General features: G+C 47.3%; 1 protein-coding gene across 2 annotated transcripts; it reads left to right on the top strand.

The window, feature by feature from the left end:
• The first annotated feature begins 101 nt into the window (after nucleotides 1-101).
• STX4 (syntaxin 4) lies at nucleotides 102-10812 on the top strand. Of its 2 annotated transcripts, XM_056536238.1 has the most exons (11): nucleotides 102-254; nucleotides 3437-3535; nucleotides 3636-3735; nucleotides 4809-4883; nucleotides 6407-6474; nucleotides 6612-6720; nucleotides 6837-6910; nucleotides 7831-7968; nucleotides 8348-8458; nucleotides 8537-8621; nucleotides 10493-10812. In XM_056536238.1, the coding sequence occupies exons 1-10, from the start codon at nucleotides 225-227 to the stop codon at nucleotides 8615-8617; spliced, it is 885 nt and encodes a 294-aa protein (XP_056392213.1). In that variant the 5' UTR covers nucleotides 102-224; the 3' UTR covers nucleotides 8618-8621; nucleotides 10493-10812. The 2 variants fall into 2 exon arrangements, with proteins under 2 accessions (XP_056392213.1, XP_056392212.1); XM_056536237.1 differs by having other exon boundaries at nucleotides 8537-10812.
• Nucleotides 10813-19207: the final 8395 nt, after the last annotated feature.

Genomic DNA, 19207 nt, shown 5'->3' with positions numbered 1-19207 from the left:
ATATACCCGGGACCTCCCATCCGCCAGTATCCCAACATGCCCCGCGCCGCCCCGCCCCTCCTGCCCGTCTCCGGTCTCCTCTATGGCGTTTCTTGCCGCAGGAAGGGTGCAGTAGGCGTGGCCGGGGCGGAGCATGCGCAGTGTGAGTGGAAGTGGAGGAAAGTTGTGAGAAGTGGGTTTTTAGGGGAATTTTTTGGAAGACTGAACGAAAACCGGGCGGAATAATGAGGGACCGGACCAAGGAGCTAAACACGGTGAGTGCTATGGGGGGGGGGGGGGGGGGGGGGGGACTACAAGTGACAGCAAGCCAAGACAGCCCCCCATGACTGCCTGGACTGATCAACAGGCCAGTAGCCTTACTAAAGTGTCTGAGAACTACATGTCCCAGCATAGCCTTCTCTGGTGTTATAGGACTACATGTCCCAGCATAGCCTTCTCTGGTGTTATAGGACTACATGTCCCAGCATAGCCTTCTCTGGTGTTATAGGACTACATGTCCCAGCATAGCCTTCTCTGGTGTTATAGGACTACATGTCCCAGCATAACCTTCTCTGGTGTTATAGGACTACATGTCCCAGCATAGCCTTCTCTGGTGTTATAGGACTACATGTCCCAGCATAACCTTCTCTGGTGTTATAGGACTACATGTCCCAGCATAACCTTCTCTGGTGTTATAGGACTACATGTCCCAGCATAGTCTTCTCTGGTGTTATAGGACTACATGTCCCAGCATAGTCTTCTCTGGTGTTATAGGACTACATGTCTCAGCATAGTCTTCTCTGGTGTTATAGGACTACATGTCCCAGCATAACCTTCTCTGGTGTTATAGGACTACATGTCCCAGCATAGCCTTCTCTGGTGTTATAGGACTACATGTCCCAGCATAGCCTTCTCTGGTGTTATAGGACTACATGTCCCAGCATAGTCTTCTCTGGTGTTATAGGACTACATGTCCCAGCATAGCCTTCTCTGGTGTTATAGGACTACATGTCCCAGCATAGCCTTCTCTGGTGTTATAGGACTACATGTCTCAGCATAGTCTTCTCTGGTGTTATAGGACTACATGTCCCAGCATAGCCTTCTCTGGTGTTATAGGACTACATGTCCCAGCATAGCCTTCTCTGGTGTTATAGGACTACATGTCTCAGCATAGTCTTCTCTGGTGTTATAGGACTACATGTCTCAGCATAGCCTTCTCTGGTGTTATAGGACTACATGTCTCAGCATAGCCTTCTCTGGTGTTATAGGACTACATGTCCCAGCATAGCCTTCTCTGGTGTTATAGGACTACATGTCCCAGCATAGCCTTCTCTGGTGTTATAGGACTACATGTCCCAGCATAGCCTTCTCTGGTGTTATAGGACTACATGTCCCAGCATAACCTTCTCTGGTGTTATAGGACTACATGTCCCAGCATAGCCTTCTCTGGTGTTATAGGACTACATGTCCCAGCATAGCCTTCTCTGGTGTTATAGGACTACATGTCCCAGCATAACCTTCTCTGGTGTTATAGGACTACATGTCCCAGCATAGCCTTCTCTGGTGTTATAGGACTACATGTCCCAGCATAACCTTCTCTGGTGTTATAGGACTACATGTCCCAGCATAACCTTCTCTGGTGTTATAGGACTACATGTCCCAGCATAGTCTTCTCTGGTGTTATAGGACTACATGTCCCAGCATAGTCTTCTCTGGTGTTATAGGACTACATGTCTCAGCATAGTCTTCTCTGGTGTTATAGGACTACATGTCCCAGCATAACCTTCTCTGGTGTTATAGGACTACATGTCCCAGCATAGCCTTCTCTGGTGTTATAGGACTACATGTCCCAGCATAGCCTTCTCTGGTGTTATAGGACTACATGTCCCAGCATAGTCTTCTCTGGTGTTATAGGACTACATGTCCCAGCATAGCCTTCTCTGGTGTTATAGGACTACATGTCCCAGCATAGCCTTCTCTGGTGTTATAGGACTACATGTCTCAGCATAGTCTTCTCTGGTGTTATAGGACTACATGTCCCAGCATAGCCTTCTCTGGTGTTATAGGACTACATGTCCCAGCATAGCCTTCTCTGGTGTTATAGGACTACATGTCTCAGCATAGTCTTCTCTGGTGTTATAGGACTACATGTCTCAGCATAGCCTTCTCTGGTGTTATAGGACTACATGTCTCAGCATAGCCTTCTCTGGTGTTATAGGACTACATGTCCCAGCATAGCCTTCTCTGGTGTTATAGGACTACATGTCCCAGCATAGCCTTCTCTGGTGTTATAGGACTACATGTCCCAGCATAGCCTTCTCTGGTGTTATAGGACTACATGTCCCAGCATAGCCTTCTCTGGTGTTATAGGACTACATGTCTCAGCATAGTCTTCTCTGGTGTTATAGGACTACATGTCCCAGCATAGTCTTCTCTGGTGTTATAGGACTACATGTCCCAGCATAGCCTTCTCTGGTGTTATAGGACTACATGTCCCAGCATAGCCTTCTCTGGTGTTATAGGACTACATGTCCCAGCATAGCCTTCTCTGGTGTTATAGGACTACATGTCCCAGCATAGTCTTCTCTGGTGTTATAGGACTACATGTCCCAGCATAGTCTTCTCTGGTGTTATAGGACTACATGTCCCAGCATAGCCTTCTCTGGTGTTATAGGACTACATGTCCCAGCATAGCCTTCTCTGGTGTTATAGGACTACATGTCCCAGCATAGCCTTCTCTGGTGTTATAGGACTACATGTCCCAGCATAGCCTTCTCTGGTGTTATAGGACTACATGTCCCAGCATAGCCTTCTCTGGTGTTATAGGACTACATGTCCCAGCATAGCCTTCTCTGGTGATTATAGGACTACATGTCCCAGCATAGCCTTCTCTGGTGTTATAGGACTACATGTCCCAGCATAGCCTTCTCTGGTGTTATAGGACTACATGTCCCAGCATAGCCTTCTCTGGTGTTATAGGACTACATGTCCCAGCATAGCCTTCTCTGGTGTTATAGGACTACATGTCCCAGCATAGCCTTCTCTGGTGTTATAGGACTACATGTCCCAGCATAGCCTTCTCTGGTGTTATAGGACTACATGTCCCAGCATAGTCTTCTCTGGTGTTATAGGACTACATGTCCCAGCATAGTCTTCTCTGGTGTTATAGGACTACATGTCCCAGCATAGTCTTCTCTGGTGTTATAGGACTACATGTCCCAGCATAGCCTTCTCTGGTGTTATAGGACTACATGTCCCAGTGCAGTGGAGTATGGACTATAAAATAGTGGGCGAAGCCTGCAGAAAGCACCAAGCAGTGCCCATAGTGTCCTGTAGTAGAGAGGGCACCACTGGGGGGGGGGGGGTTTAGTGGTTATTGCTGAGGTTTCAGCCCCCCAGCCCTTGTGTTTGTTGTTTTCCCCGTTTTTGGCCACATTGACCCCTCTCTTTGTTTCAGGGGGACAGTGACTCAGAGGGTGATGAGCAAAAAGTCTTCATCCCGATTACGAATGGCGGCAGCGATGAATCTGAGACTGACTACCAGTTCTTCAAGATGGTAACGTGGGCTGCAGTCCTTCCTGTTATATACTGACCAGCAGGGGGCGCCTGTCCTGTCCTCACTCATACATTGCCTTTCATTGTCTGTGTCTTGTCAGACTCGTGAGATCCGGGAAGCGATGGTCATCCTTAGTAACAAAGTAACCGAGCTGGAAGTGAGTCAGGTGAAGATCCTCAGCCAATCGCTGCCCGACGAGAGTAAGTGACCAACCAGACCACTGCTATGACAACTACTGACTACAGTGACCATCCGGACCGCAGCTATGACAACCACTGACTACAGGGACCCACCAGACCGTACCTATGGCGACCACTGACTACAATGACTAACCGGACCACAGCTGTGACGACCACTGACTACAGTGACCAACCGGACCGCAGCTATGACAACCACTGACTACAGTGACCAACCGGACCGCAGCTATGACAACCACTGACTACAGGGACCAACCGGACCGCAGCTATGACAACCACTGACTACAGTGACCAACCGGACCGCAGCTATGACAACCACTGACTACAGGGACCAACCGGACCGCAGCTATGACAACCACTGACTACAGGGACCCACCAGACCGTACCTATGGCGACCACTGACTACAGTAAACAACTGGACCACTGACTACAGTGACCAACCGGACCGCAGCTATGACAACCACTGACTACAGTGACCAACCGGACCGCAGCTATGACAACCACTGACTACAGTGACCAACCGGACCGCAGCTATGACAACCACTGACTACAGGGACCAACCGGACCGCAGCTATGACAACCACTGACTACAGGGACCCACCAGACCGTACCTATGACGACCACTGACTACAATGACTAACCGGACCACAGCTATGATGACCACTGACTACAATGACTAACTGGACTACGGCTATGACGACCACTGACTACAATGACTAACTGGACTACGGCTATGATGACCACTGACTACAATGACTAACCGGATCACAGCTATGATGACCACTGACTGCAATGACTAAGGCTGGGTTCACACCACGTTTTTGCCTGCGGTCGGGAAACCGCTTACGGCCGAAAACTAAGCCGACCGGAGGCTGCGGTTCACTCCGGTCGGCTCATAGACTTGCATTAAATACGGTTCCCGAATACGGCTGAGTGCGGGCGCCGCGATTAAGCCCAGCCCCCCTCCTCCCAACCGTATACGGGAACCGTATTTAAGAAAACGTGGTGTGAACCCAGCCTAACAGGGCCACTGATCATCTAAACATCTGGTTCTCTGTTGTGACGTCTGTTCTCAGATTCGAAGAAGGATTTACAGTCTCTGCGGGAGGAGATCAAACGCTTAGCAAAGGAAATCCGCACCAAACTAAAGTGTGAGTGCACTACAGGGGACATTGTTGGTGGGGCCCATGGGGGTTAGGGGAGGTTCTTTAGAACCCATTTTTAGTGCCCATGGGGTTTGGCTTAAGGAAACACACCAGATTTTTTTTTTTTTTTTTTATTTCTTTTGCACACTCTGAATCCCTAGTCCTGTATCGCCATCTATTTCTTTCCAGCACGGCAGCATCCACATGCTTCATTACTGTAACTGGGTCATGATATCACTGGTGTGGCTCAGTGCTAAGTATTTTACAGGAAGTGGTCAGCTGACTTCCTATGAACTACAGAATGAAATCATCGACTCTGTGGTCGTTAAGGGGTTAAAAGTGCAATGTCTTATCACAGATCACAGCCTGAAGACTTCAGATCTTCATAAAAACACCTTAATTGTGATTCTATGTCAATTCACTTTTACCTCATCACAATATGAGTAAAAATAATTAGCATTAAAACTGCAACTAATGTGAACTGACCCCAACCCACTTATGACTCTAATCAGTCAAGAAACTCTATCTTATTCTCTTATAATAGCCTATGCTGTACTATGTAAGCAAAAAACAATCTTCCTGGAGTGGTTCTCTAAAGGGGTACTCCGGTGAAAACCTGTTTTCTTTTAAATCAACTGGTGCCAGAAAATTAAACAGATTTGTAAATTACTTCTATTAAAAAATCTTAATCCTTCCTGTACTTATTAGCTGCTGAATACTACAGAAGAAATTCTCTTCTTTTTGGATTTCTCTCTGATGACATCACGAGCACAGTGCTCTTTGCTGACGTCATTATAATAACTCTTTATTTATTGTTAACCTTAGTGGGATTTGAGTGCTAACCACTGAGCCACCATGCTGCCCTTAGAATACATCTGATATTCATGGTTGCTAAAATGAACAGAGATGTCAGCAGAGAGCACTCTGCTCGTGATGTCATCAGTGTTCCAAAAAGAAAGTAATTTCCTCTGAAGTATTAAGCAGCTAATAAGTACTGGAAGGATAAAGATTTTTTAATAGAAGTCATTTACAAATATGTTTAACTTTCTGGCACCAGTTGATTTAAAAGAAAAAAGGTTTTCACCGGAGTACCCCTTTAAGGAATGGTCCTTGAGGCAGGTAAGGGGGTTAGAGCTGGTAATTTGGGCTCCCAACGGTCTGAGCTTAATGGGGTACTCCCCTGCTTAGCGTTTGGAACAAACTGTTCCGAACGCTGGAGCCGGGAGCTCGTGATGTCATAGCCCCGGCCCTCCTGATGTCACTCCCCACCCCCTCAATGCAAGTCTATGGGAGGGGGCTTGAAGCCCCCTCCCATAGACTTGCATTGAGGGGGCGGGGCATTAAGTAATTAGGCCGGGGCTATGACATCACGAGCTCCCGGCTCCAGCGTTCGGAACAGTTTGTTCCAAACGCTGAGCAGCGGAGTACCCCTTTTAAAGGGCATATCCGATTAGGCAATAGGGGCCAATGGGGAGGTCAGGGTCGGTGGTTGGGTCCGGCTCTCACCGTGGTTCCTGTTTTTATTACAGTAATTGAGATTAAGGACGAGGATGAAGAGGTGAAGGGGTCGGTCCACCTGCGGATGAAGAGGACTCAGGTATATTAGTAATGAAATCTACTTGGAGCTCTGGTTTGGGTGGGAGAAAGGTACCTGCTCCCTAAATCTCCTTCATATAACAATCTCAGTATGTACCCCAAGGGGAGTTTCATCTTTGTCCTGTGTCTCCTCTGCAGCATTCGGTTCTCTCCAAGCAATTCATCGAAATCCTAAACCGGTGTAACCTGCTACAGACTGAGTACAGAGAGAAGAACGTGAAGAGGATCAAGCGGCAGCTCCAGATCAGTGAGTGATAGTGTCCAGTGGGGGTAGTAGTAGTTATGGCTGAATATTCGTGTTAAGATGCTCGGGGACTGGTGTGAGGGGTCGACAACACCAAAAATGTTTTCTTTGTTTCACAGCCGGACAAAATGTCACTGACGAAAAGTTTGATGAGATGCTGGAGAGTGGACAGACAGACGTGTTTACCTGCAATGTAAGAGGGGATGCGGCACTGGAGCGGGTGGCGGTGGAGGATTTGGGCACTAAAGGGGGTGTTGGGGATTGGCAGAGGATGTGGGCACTAGGGGGGAGTGATTGGTGGAGGATGTGGGCACTGGGCAGGCGGGGTTGGGGATTGGCGGAGGATGTGGGCATTAGGGGGACAGGGTTGATGATTGACGGAGGATGTGGGCACTGGGGGTGTTGGTGATTGGCGGAGGATGTGGGCACTGGGGGTGTTGGTGATTGGCGGAGGATGTGGGCACTGGGGGTGTTGGTGATTGGCGGAGGATGTGGGCACTGGGGGTGTTGGTGATTGGCGGAGGATGTGGGCACTGGGGGTGTTGGTGATTGGCGGAGGATGTGGGCACTAGGGGAGGGTGATTGGTGGAGGATGTGGGCACTAGGGGAGGGTGATTGACGGAGAATTTGGGCACTAGAGGGGAGGGTGATTGGTGGAGGATATGGCCACTGGGGGGGGGGGGGGTGGAGGATGTGGGCACAGGGGGGAGGGGTTGGTGATTGGCGGAGAATGCAGGCCCAAGCAGGGGGGTGTTGGTGATTGGTGGAGAATCCAAGCACTAGGTGGGTTTTAGTGGAGGATGTGGGTTCTTGAGGAGGTGTAGGCCCAAGTGGGGGTGTTAGTGATTGCTGAAGGATACGGGTGCTAGAGGGAGTATTGGTGATTGGTGGAAGATGTGGGCACTAGAGGGGGTGTTAATGATTGGAGAAGGATACGGGGCTAGAAGGATGCAGGGGCTAGTGACGGGTGTTGGTGATAATATAGAGTATGATGGGGAGAGCGGGAGTTGTTTGGTGTTAAATGGCATGTAGTTCACTGGACGTTGCGGTGCGTCTTGTTTGGGGGGGTATTTCATAGAAAAGGCGGTGTGACCAGCGAGCTTCTCTCCACAGATCCTGAAGGACACACAGATCACTAAACAAGCTCTGAACGAGATTGAAGCTCGACACGAGGAGATCCTGAAACTTGAGAAGAGCATCATAGAGCTTCACGATATGTTCATGTATCTCGCCATGGAGGTGGAGGCACAGGTGATGCGCGCATCCATATATGTGGCTAAAAACCAGGACAGAGGCACGACACCTATGGGGAGGTGGGATAGGGCCAGCTTGGTGCCAGCTGTCCAAGTGTCCTTCTTGGGGGAAGGTTCAATATAGGGATATGTCGGCAGTTCCGTGGAATCTGCAGTGGTGCATGAGGTTGGGTAAAACCACAGGTAGAAGAAAGATGATACCCGGCACTCACCAGTAATGCACAGTGAAGATTTATTATGCCACAGTGTAGTCCTTATACTCCAGTATGGCATACTAAATCTTCACTGTGCATTACTGGTGAGTGCCGGGTATCATCTTTCTTCTTGGGGGAAGGTTCCTCCGCATTTGACATTGTCCCGACTTCTCTCTATCTCAGGGGGAGACAATAGACAGCATCGAGAAGAACATTTTACATTCCACAGATTACGTGGAAAAAGCAAAGAAACAGCTGGACCAGGCGGTGGATAACCGGCAAAAGGCCCGAAAGGTGAGAGAACGGGCCTAACCCCTTTGTCATACCTTGAGTCACCGACGCGTTTTACTCATTCGTTCCTTCTCCCTGCAGAAGAAGCTCTACATCGCCATCTGCTTGTCCATTTCCATCATCGTCATCGCCCTCATCATCACTGTGTCCCTCACGACCTGAAAAGGTGATGAACAGATGATGGCCTCTTCACTGCCCCCATATATCTCTGACAGCAATACCGTCCTGAGCCCTGCAGCCAACACCGGTGAAAAGGCTCTTTACCAGTTGACTGGTCCCTCTTCTGAATACAGGACCAGTGGATTAGGGCTGGAGGGGGGTGAGGAGGATAACCCTAACCCCGTCACTGTGTGCGTGTTCTCCATGTGTGCCTTATACTTTACTATATAGATGTCATATAGCGTTATCTGCGCGAGGGATGCTGCCTCCATCACTGTTTGTACATAGACACGATCGCCCGGCTCCGACTTGCTGCATTTTATCTCATTGTCTGGAGCTCGGGTCCCTGAACTGCCCCCCATCCCTGCTGGTGCCTGGGCCTCTATGACGGTCTCTGAAATCATGTGTTTTGTTTTAGTTTTTTTTTTGTTTTCCTGTGTAATTGTGATATGAATGGGAAATTTACAATGGATGTTGTCGGGAGGTCTCCTTACAATGGAGGGAGTCAGGTGTCGTCCTCCTACATCAGCTATACGTGTTCGCTCACACACTGCTTTATGTTTTTCCTAAGATTTAATATAATTTGTATGATTATGACTTGGTGGCACTTTTTAATGTTATTTTACTTGTTAACCCAGTGTTTTCAAACCAGTTTGCTTCCGGTTGTTGCAAAACGGCAACTCCCAGCATGCCCGGACAGCCGAAGGCTGAGAGTTGTCATTTGCAATGGCTGGTGGCATACTGGTTGGAAAACACTGGGTTAAAGGGGTATCAGCTGGCTCCAGAAAGTTAAACAGATTTGTAAATTACTTCTATAACAAAAATCTTAAAGGGGTACTCCACTGGAAAACCTTTTATTTTTTTTTAAATCAACTGCCCAAATTTCCTGACCTGGACAGAGGTGTCAGCAGAGAGCACTGTGGTCAGACTGAAAAAGAGCAGCAACTTCAGCAGCTGATAAGTACTGTTAGGATTAAAAGGGGTACTCCACTGGAAAACATTTTTTAATTTTTTTTGTTTTTTTAATCAACTGGTGCCAGAAAGTTAAACAGATTTGTTAAATGACTTCTATTAAAAAAAATCTTAATCCTTCCAGTACTTGTCAGCTGCTCTATGATCTACAGGAAGTTCTTTTCTTTTTGAATTTCCTTTCTGTCTGACCACAGTGCTCTCTGCGGACACCTCTGTCCATTTTAGGAACTGTCCAGAGTTGGAGCAAATCCCCATAGAAAACCTATTCTGTCCTGGACTGTTCCTAAAATGGACAGAGGTGTCAGCAGAGAGCACTGTGGTCAGACAGAAAGGAAATTCAAAAAGAAAAGAACTTCCTGTGGATCATACTGCAGCTAAGTACTGGAAGGATTAGGGTTTTTTTTTAATAGAAGTCATTTGCAAATCTATTTAACTTTCTGGTGCTAATTGATTTAAAAAAAAAAAAAAAAATGTTTTCCAGTGGAGTACCCCTTAATCCTACCAGTACTTAGCAGCTGCTGAAGTTGCTGTTCTTTTTCAGTCTGACCACAGTGCTATCTGCTGACACCTCTGTCCATGTCAGGAAATGTCCAGCAGAGTCGGAGAGGTTTGCTATGGGGATTTGGGCAGTTCCTGAGACAGACAGAGGTGCCAGCAGAGAGCACTGTGGTCAGACTAAAAAAGAACAGCAACTTAAGCAGCTGGTAAGTACTGGTAGGATTAAGATTTTTTAATAGAAGTAATTTACAAATCCGTTTAACTTTCTTGAGCCAGTAACTATTAGAGTTCGACACATCCCTTACAGCACTGATGCCAGAATGCACTGCATTGTGGGTAATGTAGTGTTCTATACCTTCCACTACTGTACGTTGCGCTTGGTATTAACACTATACTTCCCACCGCCAGCTCTTACATAGACTTGGAACCAACAGAATTCTGAATGCAGCTCCGGCGGTGCCCAGACCATCTGCAGTCTGCTGTGCACTCCTACCGACCGTAGACCGCGGCAAACCACATCACCAGCGAGGAGATTGCACTTTGTCATGACCCCACAGATAGCGAGAGGTGAGACGAGGGCTCCGGGCCCATGGCTGCCTTCACGGTTAATGCTGGACTTGTCACGTGTCTGTGCAGCGTGGCCCTCGTACTGACCGCGCTCCGCTCAGTGTTCTTTTTTTATATATATGTAAAGTTCTTGTATTAAATAAACTATTAATAAAATTTAAATCGAAGTCTTGTCTGCCGTGAAGTAGCATTTCAAGATGGCGGGTTATGGTAAGTGCACGAGACAACTTCACTTATACAAGAGAAATCTAGAACGCGTGGGCCATCTGGTCAAATACACACTCGCTGGCCACTTTATTAGGCACACCTGTTCCATTGCTCGTTATCACAAAAAGCTAATCAGCCAATCACACGGCAGGAGATCAATGCATTTAGGCATGTAGACTTGGTCAAGACGACTTAAAGTTAAAAGAGAGCATCCGAACAGAGAAAAAAGGGGATTTAAGTGACTTTGAACTTGACATAGTTGTTGGTGCCAGACGGGCTGGTCAGGGGATTTTTTGTTTTTTCTTCACCCACCACCATCTCTAGAGTTTACAGAAAATGGTGAGAGAAAAAAAGAAAATGTTAAGAGAAGCAGCTGTAGTGTGGATGAAAACGTCTTGTTGATGTCAGAGGAGAATGGGTAGACTGGTTTGAGATGACCAAAAGGGTAGCAGTAGCTCAAATAACCACTGGTTACAACCAAGGTCTGAAGAATACCATCTCTGACCGCACAACATGTTGAACCTTGAAGCAGATGGGCTACAGCAGCAGGAGACCACACCGGGGGCCACTCATGTCAGCTAAGAACAGGAAACTGAGGCTAAAAGGGACCAAAATTGGACAATGGAAGAATGTTGTCTGAGTCTTCATTCCAGCTGTGACATCAGATGACAGGGTCAGAATATGGTGTAAACAACATAAAGCCTGGATCCCTCCTGCCTTGGGACATTTTCTGGGCACTTTGGGCCCTTTAATATTAATATAGATCCCACACCCTGCCTGAGTATTGTTACTGACCATGTCCGTCCCTTTATGACCACAGTGGACCCCGTATCTTCTGATGATACTTCCAGCAGGATAATGCCCCATGTCACATGACATCATCTCATACAGGACAATGAGGTCACATGACAATCTCCTACAGGACAATGAGGTCACATGACATCTCATACAGAACAATGAGGTCACATGACATCATCTCATACAGGATAATGAGGTCACATGACATCATCTCATACAGGACAATGAGGTCACATGACATCTCATACAGGACAATGAGGTCACATGACTCCAATGGCTTCCACAGTCACCAGATCTCATCCAATAGATCACCGCTGAGATGTGGTGGAACCGGAGATTCTCATCATGGATCCGACAAATCTGCAGCAACTGTGTGATGTCATCATGTCCGTATAGAGGAACTGTGTGATGTCATCATGTCCGTATAGAGGAACTGTGTGATGTCATCATGTCCGTATAGAGGAACTGTGTGATGTCATCATGTCTGTATAGAGGAACTGTGTGATGTCATCATGTCCGTATAGAGGAACTGTGTGATGTCATCATGTCTATATGGAGGAACTGTGTGATGTCATCATGTCCATATGGAGAAACTGTGTGATGTCATCATGTCCATATGATGGAACTGTGTGATGTCATCATGTCCATATGGAGGAACTGTGTGATGTCATCATGTCCATTGGGAGGAACTGTGTGATGTCATCATGTCCATATGGAGGAACTGTGTAATGTCATGTCCATATGGAGGAACTGTGTGATGTCATCATGTCCATATGGAGGAATTGTGTGATGTCATCATGTCCATATGGAGGAACTGTGTGATGTCATCATGTCCATATAGAGGAACTGTGTGATGTCATCATGTCCATATGGAGGAACTGTGTGATGTCATCATGTCCATATGGAGGAACTGTGTGATGTCATCATGTCCATATGGAGGAACTGTGTGATGTCATCATGTCTATATGGAGGAACTGTGTGATGTCATCGTGTCTTCATGGAGGAACTGTGTGATGTCATCATGTCCATATGGAGGAACTGTGTGATGTCATCATGTCCATATGGAGGAACTGTGTGATGTCATCATGTCCATATGGAGGAACTGTGTGATGTCATCATGTCTATATGGAGGAACTGTGTGATGTCATCATGTCCATATGGAGGAACTGTGTGATGTCATCGTGTCTATATGGAGGAACTGTGTGATGTCATCGTGTCTTCATGGAGGAACTGTGTGATGTCATCGTGTCTATATGGAGGAACTGTGTGATGTCATCGTGTCTTCATGGAGGAACTGTGTGATGTCATCATGTCTATATGGAGGAACTGTGTGATGTCATCGTGTCCATATGGAGGAACTGTTTGGTGTCATCATGTCCATATGGAAGAACTGTGTGATGTCATCGTGTCCATATGGAGGAACTGTGTGATGTCATCGTGTCCATATGGAGGAACTGTGTGATGTCATCGTGTCCATATGGAGGAACTGTGTGATGTCATCGTGTCCATATGGAGGAACTGTGTGATGTCATCGTGTCCATATGGAGGAACTGTGTGATGTCATCATGTCTATATGGAGGAACTGTGTGATGTCATCATGTCTATATGGAGGAACTGTTTGGTGTCATCGTGTCTATATGGAGGAACTGTGTGATGTCATCATGTCCATATGGAGGAGCTGTGTGATGTCATCATGTCTATATGGAGGGACTGTGTGATGTCATCATCAAGTGTACGTCCTTCGATACCTCATGAATATGCAGGAACAAAAACTCCCTAAATACATTATCCACAGAAAACAAATGTCAGTAAGGCTCTGTTCACACGGTGGAATTTCTGTGCTTCTGCTTCCATTCCTTTCTGCCAAGCTGGCAGCTGATTTTTTTGCAGTTTTGCAGATTCTGTGCGGAATTTATGCAGAATTTCTTACACTTAACCCACAGATTCCCGACAGAATTCAGAGCGCCATTGATTTCAATGAATTCTGAAAAAACTATAAACAGGTTCAATGTTTTTTTCAGAATCCGGAATGTAGAATTTCCACAATGATCGATCTGCCGTGTGGATGGGACAGTGGGGATTCCATTCTCCATAATAACTTCATGTAGAAACATTTCCACGCTGAATCTTTCCTCTGGATTCTGCATGGAAATTCTGTGAACATAGCCTCATGTCATTATAACGTCTTACGCTTTTTTAGAGAAATATTGCCACAACGAGAAGTGATAGAATTATGAATTTGTCTGTATTTTTTGCACACTTTTTTTTTTACAACAATTTTCCAGAATTGCTGCAAAAATTATGGAGATTTATCATTGAATTTAGAGCTGCTTTGTTCTTATATTTGTCGCATGCACGCTTGTCACATGACAAGCCAGCTTGTCGTAATAGACACCAGGTCACAGGTCCTGCCACTGGGCTACTTCAGGGCTACTGTATTTTTCGCCCTATAGGACGCTCCGGCATATAAGATGCATCCAATTTTAAATGAGGAAAATCTAGAATACAATATAAAGTATAGGTCACAGTCATCTTCAACCAGCGGACCTCCAGATATTAAAAAACTACAACTCCCAGCATGCCCGGACAGCCGTTGGCTGTCCGGGCATGCTGGGAGTTGTAGTTTTGCAACATTTGGAAGTCCGCAGGTTGAAGACCACTGGATAGGAGGTAATACAGTGACCCCCCGACCTACGATGGCCCTGACATACCATATATATACAGTGACCCCCCGACCTACGATGGCCCTGACATACCATATATATACAGTGACCCCCCGACCTACGATGGCCCCGACATACGATCATTTCAGCATACGATCACTCTCAGAGGACATCACATGGTGAAGGCAGCATCAACCTACGATGCTTTTGTATGTCGGGGCCATCGCATAAACGGCTATCCTGCAGCGCAGACTGCTTCAGCTACCACCGGATAACCGTTTACGGTGCCCCGTGTGGTCCGCTGACGATCACTTACCTGTCCCCGGCGCTCCGGCGCGTCCTCTTCGGGATCCCCTGCATCGTTGGCGCTCTCCATCGTCGTCATCACGTCGCTGTCCCGTCATCCAATAGGAGCGGCGTGCGTAGCGACGTGATGGCGGTGACGGAGAGCGAGGATGCCGGGGAAGCAGAGGCCTTGCTGGAGCGTCGGGGACACGGCGGCAGAGATGGACAGCGACATCCAGGGCAGCGGTGACGGTCCGGAGCAGCGGGGACAGGTGAGTACAACTTCCTCTAACAGTGGTCTACAACCTGCGGACCTCCAGTTGTTGCAAAACTACAACACCCAGCATGCCCGGACAGCCATTGGCTGTCTGGGCATGCTGGGTGTTGTAGTTTTGCAACATCTGGAGGTCCGCAGGTTGTAGACCACTGTCCTATACTTTACATTGCAGGGATCCCTCAACAACCCCCAACGATGGTTTCAACAAACGATGGTCCGTTTACCATCGTATGTTGAGGGACCACTGTACTCACCTGTCCCCGCCGCTCCGGACCCGTCACCACTTGTCACCGCTGCCCTGGATGTCGCCCTCCATTGCTGTCGCCGCGTCCCCGGGGTGTCCCCGTCGCTCTGGAACGTCTCTGCTGCCCGGTATCCTCGCTCTCCGTTGCCGCCATCACGTCGCTATGCGCGCCGCTCCTATTGGATGACGGGACGGCGTGTGCGACAACGTGATGACGACGAAGGAGAGCGCCGGCCATGCAGGGGATCCCGGCACAGAGCAGACACCGAGGAGGTAGGTAAGGTCCCTCCCGGTGCAGCCGGGTTAGTGTCACTTTCGCTTCAGACGCGGCGGTCAGCTTTGATCGCAGCGTCTGAAGGGTTAATACAGGGCATCATTGCAATCGGTGATGTCCTGTATTAGCCGTGGGTCCCGGCCATTGATGGCTGCAGGGACCGCAGCGATAGGTGTGTATTCGCCGAATACTTCCCCCCCAGTTTTGGGGAAGAAAAAGTGCGTCTTATATGGCGAAAAATACGATCATTTGGCATACGGTCAGAGACAGCACCATTCAACCTGAAGTTTGTGCCCCCTCCCATTAATTATGGCATGACTGGTCGGCACCAACTGACCAATCACTGCTCCTGGCGAGAAATAAATGACTTCAAAACTCACTTTCTAAAGACAACAATGATAAATGTCCCTCAATGTCTTACAGACAAATACAGTGATTTGCAAAATTGCTGTAAAACAGAGAAAGAAAGGAAAGACAGCAAAAATGCAACATGATAAAACAACCCCAGGGAGCTGTATAAATATGATATATGCTGATCCTGTAGACATAGCAGCAGTATACAGATAGAGCTGGAGCTGAGGTGTATAACTACTATATATTCTGATCCCATAGACATAGCAGCAGTATACAGATAGAGCTGGGGGGGGGAGAGGTATTTAACTACTATATATTCTGAATCTAAAGATATATATACAGATAGCGCTGGAGGGTAGGTATATAACTTAGAAAAATAGGAAGGGAAGGAGTCCAGTGCAGCAACTTCAAACATGAGTATGGCTGGGTGCTACTGGCCGAAACGCGTCACCTCCATGCCTGTCCTGTGTACATGATACAATAAACCGCATATCTGTTTGAAGTTGCTGCGCTGGACTCCTTCCTTTCCCTTTTTGCCTGTTGGTGAGATCCGCACCGTCCATGCCGCACCAGGTCAACGCCGGGGGAGCTGATCCTACCTAAAAAAAAAAATTTATATATATATATATATATATATATATATATATATATATATGAGAAACACCAAGGATGCAGGTTTGGGTGCTGGCACCATAACTACAATATTTTTAAGAGTGCTGCAATTATTTTTCTATTGGTATATATATATATATATATACTAATCACAAAGATTATTATTAAGTATTAAGACAGGGCTTGCATAAAAAGTTGGAGCAAATTTGTCATAAATATATAAGAATGTGACGTGCACGGAACCTTAGAGGTCCTTTACCCTGCATGCGGCTGCTGCAGGGAGATCGCAGGGGGTCCCAGCAGTGCCCCCCCGCGATCAGACATCTTATCCCCTATCCTATGGATAGAGGATAAAAAATTACAACCTGTCCCACTAAAAAAAAAAAAAATAAGCACTCACACGTCTATGTCGACAAAAGGAATGCGGGGATATAAAAAACAAAAAGAAAGCGTAGAAAACTGTTTGGGTGATGAGGCACAAGTTGGCATGGTCACTAAGGGGTTAAACGGGAAGGGTGGCGGCATTATTAAAGGAGAACTCCAGAGAATATATTTGTTTTTATCCCTTAGGCCCAGGCAGCAGGATTTACAATAATAAACATTAACTTACCTTCTGCTGCTCCCCCGATATTCCGGCAGACCGGGCATAAGAAATAGAAAAAAACTAAATGCTTTCACTGGGGTTCTCCTTTAATGTACGCGTAATTGTAAAACGATAATGGATGAGCTATTACCTTTGTGTGTTCCTGCAAGTTTGACTAATTCTGTCTGATCTGTAAGGACTGGTGATGCAGCGGTTGCTATGGTTACGGTGACTTCCTGCAAGATCCACTAGTCCCGTCTGATCTGTGAGGATTGGTGATGTAGCTGTTGCTATGGTTACAGCGACTTCCTGCAAAGTCAACTAGTCCTGTCTGCGCTGTAAGAACTTGTGATAAGGTGATCGCTATGGTTACAGCGACTTCCTGCAGGATGGACTACGGAGATTTATCAAAACTTGTGCCCATAGCAACAAGAAGCGATCTGATTGGTTGCTATGGGCAACAAGGCAAGTTTTCCTCTGCACAGGTTTTAATAAATCTCCCCCTACATGCTGTAACAGTTGCTATGGTTACAGTGACTTCCCGCAGAGTCAACTAGTCCTGTCTATGTTGTATGGACTGGTGATACAGCAGTTGTTATGGTTACAGTGACTGGTGACAGATCTGTATGGACTGGTGATACAGCAGTTGCTATGGTTACAGTGACTGGTGACAGATCTGTATGGACTGGTGATACAGCAGTTGTTATGGTTACAGTGACTGGTGACAGATCTGTATGGACTGGTGATACAGCAGTTGCTATGGTTACAGTGACCTCCTGCAGGATGGAATAGTCGTGTCTGCTCTGTATGGACCAGTGATGTAGCAGTTGCTATGGTTACAGTGACCTCCTGCAGGATGGAATAGTCGTGTCTGCTCTGTATGGACCGGTGATGTAGCAGTTGCTATGGTTACAGTGACCTCCTGCAGGATGGAATAGTCGTGTCTGCTCTGTATGGACCGGTGATGTAGCAGTTGCTATGGTTACAGTGACCTCCTGCAGGATGGAATAGTCGTGTCTGCTCTGTATGGACCGGTGATGTAGCAGTTGCTATGGTTACAGTGACATCCTGCAGGATGGACTAGTCGTGTCTGCTCTGTATGGACCAGTGATGTAGCAGTTGCTATGGTTACAGTGACCTCCTGCAGGATGGACTAGTCGTGTCTGCTCTGTATGGACCGGTGATGTAGCAGTTGCTATGGTTACAGTGACCTCCTGCAGGATGGACTAGTCGTGTCTGCTCTGTATGGACCAGTGATGTAGCAGTTGCTATGGTTACAGTGACCTCCTGCAGGATGGAATAGTCGTGTCTGCTCTGTATGGACCAGTGATGTAGCAGTTGCTATGGTTACAGTGACCTCCTGCAGGATGGAATAGTCGTGTCTGCTCTGTATGGACCGGTGATGTAGCAGTTGCTATGGTTACAGTGACCTCATGCAGGATGGAATAGTCGTGTCTGCTCTGTATGGACCAGTGATGTAGCAGTTGCTATGGTTACAGTGACCTCCTGCAGGATGGAATAGTCGTGTCTGCTCTGTATGGACCAGTGATGTAGCAGTTGCTATGGTTACAGTGACCTCCTGCAGGATGGAATAGTCGTGTCTGCTCTGTATGGACCAGTGATGTAGCAGTTGCTATGGTTACAGTGACCTCCTGCAGGATGGACTAGTCGTGTCTGCTCTGTATGGACCGGTGATGTAGCAGTTGCTATGGTTACAGTGACCTCCTGCAGGATGGACTAGTCGTGTCTGCTCTGTATGGACTGGTGATGTAGCAGTTGCTATGGTTACAGTGACCTCCTGCAGGATGGAATAGTCGTGTCTGCTCTGTATGGACCAGTGATGTAGCAGTTGCTATGGTTACAGTGACCTCCTGCAGGATGGACTAGTCGTGTCTGCTCTGTATGGACCAGTGATGTAGCAGTTGCTATGGTTACAGTGACCTCCTGCAGGATGGAATAGTCGTGTCTGCTCTGTATGGACCAGTGATGTAGCAGTTGCTATGGTTACAGTGACCTCCTGCAGGATGGAATAGTCGTGTCTGCTCTGTATGGTCCGGTGATGTAGCAGTTGCTATGGTTACAGTGACCTCCTGCAGGATGGAATAGTCGTGTCTGCTCTGTATGGTCCGGTGATGTAGCAGTTGCTATGGTTACAGTGACCTCCTGCAGGATGGAATAGTCGTGTCTGCTCTGTATGGACCAGTGATGTAGCAGTTGCTATGGTTACAGTGACCTCCTGCAGGATGGAATAGTCGTGTC

Source organism: Hyla sarda, chromosome 8 (assembly GCF_029499605.1).
Source record: "Hyla sarda isolate aHylSar1 chromosome 8, aHylSar1.hap1, whole genome shotgun sequence".
NCBI lineage: Eukaryota > Metazoa > Chordata > Amphibia > Anura > Hylidae > Hyla > Hyla sarda.
The sequence above is the reverse complement of the archived record's forward strand: the minus strand, read 5'-3'. Positions and strand labels throughout refer to the sequence as shown.

Coding starts and splice junctions, on each gene's coding strand:
- STX4 (XM_056536238.1), top strand. CDS start 225: ATGAGGGACCGGACCAAGGAGCTAAACACG. Junction 6,721..6,836: donor CAAGCGGCAGCTCCAGATCA/GTGAGTGATAGT, acceptor TTTGTTTCACAG/CCGGACAAAATGTCACTGAC. Junction 8,459..8,536: donor ACCGGCAAAAGGCCCGAAAG/GTGAGAGAACGG, acceptor TTCTCCCTGCAG/AAGAAGCTCTACATCGCCAT.